General features: G+C 46.5%; 1 protein-coding gene across 1 annotated transcript; it reads right to left on the bottom strand.

The window, feature by feature from the left end:
• Positions 1–4643: 4643 nt before the first annotated feature.
• Positions 4644–8511, bottom strand: LOC144095594 (uncharacterized). Its single transcript, XM_077629271.1, has 4 exons — positions 8158–8511; positions 7187–7384; positions 5462–5788; positions 4644–4684 (listed from the first exon to the last, which is right to left on the bottom strand). The coding sequence occupies exons 1-4, from the start codon at positions 8225–8227 to the stop codon at positions 4644–4646; spliced, it is 636 nt and encodes a 211-aa protein (XP_077485397.1). The 5' UTR covers positions 8228–8511.
• Positions 8512–10997: the final 2486 nt, after the last annotated feature.

The following is a 10997-nucleotide window of genomic DNA, read 5'->3' as shown; positions in this document are numbered from 1 at the left end:
ATTGCCATCTTGTGCGTAATAACTAATAAAAATTAACTTTTGGGGTTGCCCTAGGGTTGAATATAGAAAGACCATTGCCATACAGAAAGAATGCTTTTCGAGAAAATTTACTTTTATCAATGCGCGTGTATTTTGCTGTCGCCCAGGGCAGGAAGTAATGGCATGTGATAGATGAAGTATGGCAGGTAAATCATGTTGGATTTCTGCTACTGGTCACCTTCCATAATTAAAGATCTCACCTGTCGCTTTCAAAGGCGATCGTGTTCGCGGCGATTGGCAGTGACACTTGTGGAAGGTTTCGCCAATGTCGACGCCATTATGCAAGGTCATAGCAGCATAGTCAGCGAGGCTCGATCTCGAGCATCAGGTGGTAGAGACTTGTGTGCTGCCAGTGCATTTGTACTAATTGGTCCTGACACAGCAGGCATGTGCCCACCTTACTAGAACCATGAAATTGTGACTACACCTCACTGCACATGGTGGCATCTGGTGTCCTGACAGTGATTCTTGTGTGCATGCCCACTTCCTTGCGCTAGAAGCTCCCCTGTGTTGCCTCTGGCTGGTGTTAAAGCCTTCTCCTTTGAGATGCCGTGAGTATGTAACGTTTTTGTTTAACTGATATTTAACTAGTTTAACTAGTGCCCTAAGACTGAAGGCATATAAATCCATTGTAAGGCCAACTCTCGAATATGCCTGCATTGTGTGGGATCCCTACACCACAGATGACACCCAAAAACTTGAAAAAATACAACGTCTTGCGGCTCGCTTTATTTTCAACCGTTACCGGCGCCTAGACTCTCCTTCTGCCATGCTCAAACTTGCAGACTTACCCCCGAATGCAGAAATGTAACTTGGCTCGAACTTAACTTCCATCGGTCTCAAGTGAGCTCCATCGTGTTTCATAAACCAAACTCGGCTTGAAGTGCGACTTGCAACCGGCTTGGCTCGATCCTAGTTCGGTCCAACTTCAAGTCGGCTGAGGAGCTTGCTTGAAGCTGACTTCGTTGTATTTTCCAACATGGCCACCTACCGATCGGACGTCGCGCGGAGGGTAGCTGCGTTCGATTTCGCTTGCCACGCCATGGACGTAGTATTTTCTGAGGCCCATTCGTTGCCGAAGATTCCACGGCCAGCGTTACGAGATCGGGGGAACCCCATGGAGCCCTACGACGACGAGCAGTTCCTCGCCCGCTATCGGTTCTCCAAGAACGCCGTGCGGGAGCTGCTCACCGTGTTGCCCCTGCGTGAAAGTCCCGACAACAGGGGACAGCCTGTTCCTCCGATGCTGCAGCTACTCCTGGCTTTGAGGTTTTATGGGGCCGGTACTTTCCAAACCGTCACCGGGGATCTGGTGCGGATTTCGCAGCCCACGGTGTGCCGCGCAGTTGGCAAGGTCACCTTGCTGATTGCCAAGCACCTGCGCCCGATGCTGGTGCAGTTTTCAGCCGTCTCGCAGTTTGAAAAGCTGATGCGGGACTTTTATGAGATCGGTGAATTCCCTGGTGTGACCGGCTGCATAGATTGCACGCATGTCCGCATCAACAGCCTGGGTGGTGCAGATGCGGAAGTCTACCGAAACCGCAAAGGCCATTTCTCCATCAATGTGCAGGTGAGCAATGAAAATTGAAATTCTCTGAACAGTTACCACTGTTCAGCTCATTCGTATTCGTTCGCGTCGTGTACGTGATGTCATTTTATTTATTTCCCCGCGGTGCTACGAACGTACAGTCACAAGATTACTTGCCCGAAAGACGCGGGTTCGATCCCGGCCGCGGCGTTCACATTTCGATGGAGGCGAAATGCTGGAGGCCTGTGTACTGTGCGACGTCTTTGCACGCTGAAGAACGCCAGGTGGTAGAAATTTCCGGAGCCTTTCACTACGGCGTCCCACATAGCGAAATGTTTCTCTTCGGAATATGCGATCGAGGCCCAGCATTTTGTTTTAGTACTGCTTTATAATGTAGCTTTGTACTCCATGAAGAGTGTAGCTTCGTTCTCCATGCTCCATGAAGAGTAGCACTACATTCTAGGCGCTATATTACCACACAATCACTGTGCAAATTCACCGCAAGGAAGGTTAGTTAATGTTTCCAATGACAGTGCATGACAAAGTTGACAAAGCTTGACCACACTTTCGAGCTGTGGCATTAAATCAACGCAGTATTCCTTTATACGTGCAGGTACCAAAAAGCCCACATAAAGACACGGAATGTGGTCGAAAGGACATTCGGTGTCTGGAAGCGCCGCTTCCCTTGTCTGGATATGGGGCTCCAGCACAAGCCGAAACAAGCTGCAATGATCATCACAGCGTGTGCAGCCCTGCAGAACTTTGCATGTTTGATGAAGGAGCCACAGCCTCCTATTGAAAGCGCTCCCATCCAGGACGCTCCACCGGCTCGCACCAGCACGACAGCAGCGAGGCAGCCAGAGCACTTGCCACCTGTTGATGCTGTCAGCGACAGCTTGTCGGGAATGCAGGCACGACGGGTGCTCATCCAGAAGAGCTTCACATAGGTAAGAAATGCACAGTTCTCAACACTGTCCCATGCATTTTGAATAAAGCATGTTTATAATGCGCACTTGCTCATGCTACCCGTATCCCAACTTTTGTGCAGGAACTAAAGAAATGTTAGAGCAATGGGAACGACTAGCAGCAGTTCAAGCGGCGGGACGAAGAGGTCGACGAAGTGCAGCTGGGGATCCTGAGTGACTCCTGAGAGTGTGCTCATCATGACGCTCTCTGATCTACGACCGCAGACCTTCACTGCGAATACACCCCTTTACACTAGAATTTTTTCTCAGCTTCGGAAGCTTTTAAGTTGCGAGCTTGTTGCATTAACAAACTGCTACTCTTCCACTTCTAGGTTCTGCATTTCTTGCTATAGTGTTCTATTTCAAATGCTATTTTTCAAGAACGCTGTATTGATCTTGCAGGAGGCGAATACCAGAAAAGCTCTTGTTGACCCTGCTGCTGAGGGTCTTAATGGCGCTCAGTTCATTTGTTTAAGAGCTGCTGCCTTGGCGGCTTTGCTTACACGCATGTGAAAAATTACCAGATTTGGCAAAGTACAACAGTTAGGCCTTAGGTGGAGCAGTCGCAGGGCTTGTGCACCTTTCCACAGAGCAAACATTTGTGTGGCTGCTTTGGTAGCGGCATGGAATTCAGGTTCCTCACAGCAAGTAGTTCTGCTACTTCGTCTTTTCTACTTTCACCCTGCTTGCACTTCAAGCTTGGGCTCTTGCATGTCTTCCATGTGTTGAGTATAAATTTGTTTTTATGTCACAATTGTAATGACAAAGAAGTGCCCATGTGGCAGCGGGACTGCTCTCGGCGAGCGCGTGCTTCGGGTTGGTGCTGCTGGAACCGTTGACTGTCTGTGAACGCTGTTCTGCGCTTTGTACTTTCTGCCCGGAAAACCCATTGCACAATCATTAATTTCAAATATCCCTTTTACAACAAAACGAGACGTTCCCAATTGCCTACAATGATGAAATTCCAGATCACTGCGAAGTTTTGTTTTCTGGCTTGCCAACAGAGGTGTGTTGTGAATCAGTTATTAAATTTCTCACTTTTTTTTGGGCTGTATTGAGGTAAAAAAAAACTTGAGTGTATTCTTTTCATTTGGTTTGCTTTCAAGATGGTGTAGAACGGTCGAACCTTCAGCTGTCACACTGGAGCCTTCTTTTCAAGGAACGATGCTCGAGTGGTTTGTTCTGCATTGTCGCTCTCTCTCGTCTCTGTTCAAAGTGGGAGTTGGTTGTTGTCATTGTATGGTGCAAAAGGTCGATTCTTTAGGTCTGAAATGGGCTTCCTGACATGATCCACATGCCTCGTCCAGCTCAATCTCTTACAACAAAGTTGCATAACGGGCAGTAACTGGCACAGAGGAAGAAGCGAAAGAAGCAGCATATGTGCGGAGAGGATTCCAGGCATTGTTGTGTCATGGTGAAACATACCAACCTACAGTGTGTGACCTGTGAGCATTTTTAATTTCCAAGTGTAAAGGTCATGGTCGTGCATAGAACTCCTGTAACTGTTGCTAAGGCTACACAATCTGTCTGCGAGCAGTTGCACTCAATATTCATTGTTCTCGAGCCAAATGCACCTGGTGTTTGTTAGGTGCCTTGCTTTGCATGGCTGAATACAAACCATAGATCATAAAGTGAGTCGTCATGAGCCAACACCAACAGTTAGTCGAGATCATTGTGTGCGGGCACTACTGATGTTTGGGAACGCCTTGCTGCCGCAGTCATGGTGGACCACTGAAAGATAATTTATGACCCCAGTAGTGTTTGCAACATTTTGTTTTGAGGGTTCAATGAATGGTTTGTGATATGACTAGGTAGCTACTTCCAGCTCGCAAGTGTTGTAGTGAAATCTTTTACATGCAAACACTTGGACTAGCGGTTCTTTTGATTTGTACATGCAGTTACTGGTTGGCTGTCACAGCTTAAATCTGGCTTTGCATTTGAGCCGGCCTTCTTGGAACTGTGCTGATTCCACTCATCGAGAACTGGCATGTTTTGAAATTGTTACATGGTTTGGCGGGGTTCGAAATAGCAGAACGTGGGTGCCATCAGCAAGTGTTTCTTTGATGCATGCTTCTTTATAGTCTTTTTTTTGTAATGCCTAGTGCGGCTTGTCACAGGAATGTGGTGGCAATATATTTGAAGCAATAGATTACTTCAGCAAAGCGGGAGGCTGTGGCATTGTATTGACTCAAGCTATGGGCCCACCTTGTAGACGGCATAGGAGGAATCGCATTCTTTAAGTGTTTCGGTTCTTGAGTAGGAGGCACTAGCTGCGAGGGTTTAGGTTAGATGAGACAGCAAAGATAATGGAAGGAGTAGAGAGCGGTGTTGGCCTTTGAGCATTTATGTGGTGTTGACTTGCGTGAGCCAATATTGTTGACTTTTTATACATGGAAACTTTAACAATGTGGCCTGCAATTTTCCCTACTGGTTGGTTTTGCAAGCAATGCCAGGGGAGGTTTTTCCTTCCTAGAGCAGCCATATTTGTAGCATACAGCAATGCGCATTTCTATGAATAAATTGCTGTTTGCATCCAAAGATCCATATAGCCATAGCAGTAGAAGTACCACGCAACCATCCTACCTGCCTCCTGCTATGCGATAGCTTGTCAGACTTGCATGCAAGGTGGTGACGGGGCTGTATGTCTGTTCCCACCGAGTCATGTGCTTAAAACGGTACATGTGCAAATGAAGTGTAGTTATGTGGATTTGCCACATAATATTTGTGCAAGCATTCACACAGCATTCCAGTTTCATTCAGTCATAGGCACCGTTTATTCTGGTGCCTCTCGCAGCCTACGAAGCTGTTCAAGTTTGATTTGTTTTTCAATTTCTAAGATTTCCAATTTTTTTTTTCTGAATATCAAGGAGTTTTTTCTCCTGACGCTCTTGCAGAATACTGTTGTGGTCCTCTCGCATCAGCTGCATACGCAGTCCATGCTCTTCGCGCAGTAAGGCCGCTCTATAGTCGTCCTCATCTGCCAGAGACCTTTCTAAAAGGGCCATCCGCCCTCTTGGAGCCCTGCTAGCGTCACCGGTGGCCACTGCTTCAGCAGTAGTGGGACCAGCGGCAGCTCCAGAAGCAACTGTAGCACTGCTGCAGCCTGCTGCAGCTGTGCTGGAAGCATCAGCAGGTTGCACAGCAGGAAAAAAGAGATTGCTCTCCTGCTCAATTGCTTCTGGAGTTGCCCCACTCTTACCAACAGCAGCCGCTGGTGACTGCGGCTCATCCACGAGCGGAGGTTCCCAGTCGTCTTCTGTAATAAAGAAAAGGTAAAAATTAGTTGGACAAATCTGAGCTTACAACACATTAGCTGTCTGCCTCAACAGCACAGATTGTTGGGTCAATTGGTGAAGAGACATTATAACGAAAGCTTTATAATGTTCTTATATAAGGCACCACTTGCCCTTCTCAGCGCCAAATAGCTGCCATTGTTTCTGGGGGCCCCAGTTTAGTCATTCTGTTTTGTTCTGCCATATTCCTCACCTTTCACTCTGAATTATGCCTGATGACCTCACTTTATTTTTTTCTGCTGATACAGTAGTGATAGTCACGCAGGCCCCCAGTTTTACAAATGTGGTTATCCTCTAACTCTGCACCTGCAGCTTTTTTGCTCATTCAATGGGTTTCTTTTCAATTTTAGTATATTTGCTAGTTTGTACTCATGCGTGTCCTCTGGCCCAGGGAGCCAGTTATACGCCCTTCCTTTCTTCAAAATCATCAGCGTCTAGAACTTTGTCAATGCCAATGAACGCCGACAGCTTTCACTTTGTATATCCTGGAGTAGCTGAGCTAATTCACTTTCATTTTTTTTGCAAAGGCTTCCTTGTAATGCCTGCCTGCTTGCTTCGCCGCATATATGCGACACCAATGCCAAGGTGAGGCATACAAGAAAGGTGACAAATACTGCAGCCTGAGCCTGAGGGCTACAGAAAACATGCGCTTCGAGTGAAACCTCTGCATTGCAAAACTAACAATTTCCTTGAAACTAGCAGCCAAATTCGAAAAGGCTTTGAGCATTACACAAAGGCAAGCTGCACCATTAGTCACAACAAGAATGTTGTTACCTTATCCCTGGAGCACCATCATGTACAAGTACACAGAAATATGAAAATTTATGTGAAGGAGTGCATGCATAATGAAACTGCATTAAAGTTGGCATTCGTTTAAAGTGAGGCAGGAATGGCAAACAAGACTCAAAAACATCATCAGGAGAGAATGTCATAATGAATGCAGTTCAGGTTGCAGCACTGAATGCTTGCTCCCTCGGTGTCCGACGGTTAACCAACTCCTCGCCTTCCGCTACAGGAACACAGCATACCACTCACATGAATATAAGCCGTCAAGTCAAAATGCCTTCAGAGTGCTGTCCAACAACATGCAGCTTGGAGCAGGTCATCATTTCGCACTGTCAACCAATGCAGCCTTTATCTGCACAAACATTCAGCCAACCACATGTAGAGCAGCTTTCCACAGTGTTGTATTAAATGAGATTTTTATAATTTGTTGTACATGAACTGTACAGTCCTCATAGCAGGTTCAAGGCAATAAACATTGAAACAGCGTCAATTGACAGTACACGCTGCCGTTGTCATCAAAGGAATATAAAGAGAGGAGTGCTGTTTTTCTACAACATGCAAAGTGCTTTCTTTACCTGCATAATGGAATTCTTCATTGCCTGCTCCATCCACCATTGGCTGCAACAATCTTATAACAGGCAAACTTGCCACTGGTGGTAGGTCGATGCCTCCATCAGAGTCAGTCTGGTCGCCCACCCTGGTCATTATGTGGCTGGCAACAGCAATGACTTGCTCACTTTGAGCGCTCACAGTGCATTGAGCTGACCCTCCTCCTGAAAAGAAAAAAGACACCGCACACAGTGAAGCTACTCTTAATTTATAGACAATGCGCCATTAAAATATTTTGTTCATGAAGTGCCACACAAAAGCAACCAAAGGCACACCAATGCATGCAACTGTGTGTTGTTTTCGCTACATTTTTGTGCCACCCGTCCCAGCAGTGCCAGGAATGAGTAAAGGTAGGTAGCTGTATGTACAGCCTTCCGGATTTTCAATACTACCAAGCAACTGTCAATAGCGCGGCAAGTTTCCTCATGAACATGAAGGTCGCCAGTGTAGACACCGTCTGGTCTACGGTGCACCCAACTTGGCTTCGCGGCGCGATAGTATGCGAATGGTACCAACTCCGAGCAAAATCGTCCGTTGTCAGTTTGCTGCTGGCCAGGCGCGAGCCCTCCGTCCCACTGCACTGCCCGCTCATCATAGCCTTCTATGCAGCAGAAATCGCATGCCTTCGTACTGACTTGAATGTAGCAAACATTCTCTGTAGTTTTTAAAAATTACGGAGGCTGTACAGGATACTGCTTGGGCATTATTTACACAATTAACGCAGGCTGCATTCATCTGCATTTGTAAATAAAGCAGAGTACACTGCACCGAAACGTTATTACGTGCCCATTTACGTGTTATCACACTGTTCCTAAAAAACTATGCATTCCAGTACACGTTGCTTACGCCGACCGAAGAAGAATAATCATGCCCTTATCCATGGCATACAAAGCATGCAGGAACAAACATTTGTAAACGGCCTGCAAGCCGCGCTCACCTGTCTTGTGGCGATCTCTCTTTTTCCTCGCGTCCTCTTCCTTCGACTTTTGTTTAGGTTGGCCCAGCATTTCTTGAGCTGATTGGGGTCACGTCGGGTCGCCCCGTGATTGCTGTTAAACAGCCTGGCAATTTCCTTCCAAGTGGCGTTTTTTTTTTTTTTGCCAGCGACGACACATCGTTTTTTTTGCACTCTAATATATTCCGACGTGCGTTAACCAAACACAATAACAATTCCTTTTCCTCGAACGTGAACTGAGGCGCTGGTCTCCGCTGGGAGCAGGAAAAGCATGGGAAAAACTGGCTATGGCTCAACTAGGATTGGCTCAATGTGGAGCACGTTGCCAGCCAAAAACGTCAATCAAGTGGAAGCAGCAGGTAGCACTGAAATGTAGTTTTTATTGTTAGCAATTTTCAGCGGGTCACTCACACCTAGTGCCTGTTTATGACTGCTGAACGAGATGCGTTGTTTTATAGGAGCAAAATGGGCATTGTTATAATAGATTGTTCAATACTCTCATCCCCAGACGAGCAATGCGCCCTCGCTTTCAAGCACGCGCTTAACTTGACGAAGCAAGTCAGGTTGAGCATCTATGAAACACGAAACCCAACTTGGCCGTTCTGAAGCCGCCTTGGTGCTTCGACTCGACTTGCCGAAGTTGAGTCCAAGCGCGAGCCAAGTTACATTTCTGCATTCGGGGGTAAGGTAAAGTTATGGTAGTAGCCCGTCAGGGAATATTAAATTCATGAACAGCAGGAGTCAAACTGCCCACAAGAAGAGCTCATAGTGCTGCAGAATTCGTGGCAGCAATCATATTGTGTGTTCTGGTAACATATTTGATCTTCTTTACTTTTGAGAAGCCTGACTCTTCATGCCATGCCTAAACAATGCAGTGCTTCTTCGCTATTATGTGATCCATTGGTCATATGAAGTGACCCACCAAGTCAAGTAACCAATCAGTCGTGTCATAAATCCTAGGGGTCCTATAGCAAGTACAAAGCATTGCACTGCAGTGTCACACTGCAGAGGGTGAGGAATGTGGTGGCTGCAAGGCTGAACAGCAGGAAGGAGCACGATCTGTGGTGCCAGGCAGTGATGGTGAGGAGAAATAGGGGAGCACCATGGAGGGTTTTCAATTATAATGGAGCAAAGTGGGAGTGGATAAAGCACGGCAGCACAAAAAAGCAACAGGGTAGTGCATAGGCAGTGCAATGTGGAAAGGGGGAGTACTATAGACAATGCAGAGTGGAAAGGTACTAACAGCAAAGAAAAGGCCAGCAATATGGCATGGCTTGGTGGTTGGGCAGCTTGAATAAGAAATGCAGCAAGCAAAACAAATTGGATGCAGATGTAAATAAACTACAGTTGACACATAGACAACACATGATGTAAACAATATCAGTTCAATGAGGCAATGTATCCACAGCACAATGTAAAATCTTGGGTAGGTTTCTGTAATGTGCAGCATAATGCACCAGCTAGCGAATATTACGTAAATTTCAAGATGCAGAAACTTGCGTTACACATCAAGGAATGCAGACAAACCTGACTGCAATGAAGAGGTAAAACATCGCAATATAGTTCAGTGCAGACAAAAATTGTAACTTAAAATGTGATCAAATCCTCATGCAGGAGAAGCACAATTTAGTCAGTGAAAGGATGGTAACAGGGAGGGACCTTTTCGAGATATTTCAGCGTTGTTTCAAAGCCACTCGTGGAGACTTTGGAGCATGCAGAAACCAGAGCACCACATGTCATTAGGTTTGCTTCCCTGCACAGCACTACCAGCACACGATGGCACCAAATGAAGCAGCAGTTAGGCTGGCAGTGTTGCGTGAAAAACGAGTTGCCAGAATCTATTGCCATTTGCACCATCGTCGTGACAGTCGATGAGAGAATAGAACGGCTACTGGAAGGCTGCAACCGACCGTGCCACTGGTTGCAAAGAGCACCATCGACAGGTGCGAGAGGCATAAACGCACGCAGACAGCCTGGTTATCAGTTGTCCACACCACTACATCTTCAGTGGCATTATCAGCAAACGTGAGATAAGGCACGAACCATGGCACAAATGCTTGCCGCACCACGAGCAGTCACTTGTGCAATAAGGCAAAGACTGCCATCTGCCATCTGAGTGGGCAGTTCGGATCTAGGCAGTTCGACATATCTGTTTTTGTGACCAAATACGGTGAATGTATAAAGTTTGAATTACATGTGTTTGTCCAAATATTTCAGAAGAGTTTGATACAGCCAATAATGCGTAATATCCATGTTCATTACATCAGGGTTTGACTGTATCGGGCTATCTGCCTACTCTTGTGAATTCTCAAATGCCAGTACAATTGGGTCCATTTGTAGAAAACTTCTCTTAGTACAAACAAAGGAGGAGGAGAGGAGGAGGAGAACTACAATGTAACAGGAGAGGTCTGCCTGGTCGTCGGCCTGGCATGCTACTCCAGGTGAGGGTGAGAGAAGAGTAGAGAAGAGGATGGTGAAAAGGGAGAGAGAAAAAGAAAGGGTGAATGTACGAACAAAGGTGACATGACCATCACAATGAACGTTCGTACCATGGCGCCAAATCTCAGAGCACATATCGGCGAATGAAAAACCTAGTTACAGCAAACACAGAACCGGCAACAACCCACATGCCAGGGCACGCTTCCATGAAAGACGTCAATACCGTTTTCACTTTTAAAGTGAACGCCATGAAAAGGGAAAAAAAGACCAGAGAAAAAATTCTGCCCCTGGCATGCAACATCACCATGGTTTCTGCATGCTGAGAGGCCACGGTGAAGCTTGCCCACACCAGGAACAAATCTTGTGGCAGAGAAGACGAATGG

This window comes from Amblyomma americanum, chromosome 6, assembly GCF_052857255.1.
Source record: "Amblyomma americanum isolate KBUSLIRL-KWMA chromosome 6, ASM5285725v1, whole genome shotgun sequence".
NCBI classification, from domain to species: domain Eukaryota; kingdom Metazoa; phylum Arthropoda; class Arachnida; order Ixodida; family Ixodidae; genus Amblyomma; species Amblyomma americanum.
The sequence above is the reverse complement of the archived record's forward strand: the minus strand, read 5'-3'. Positions and strand labels throughout refer to the sequence as shown.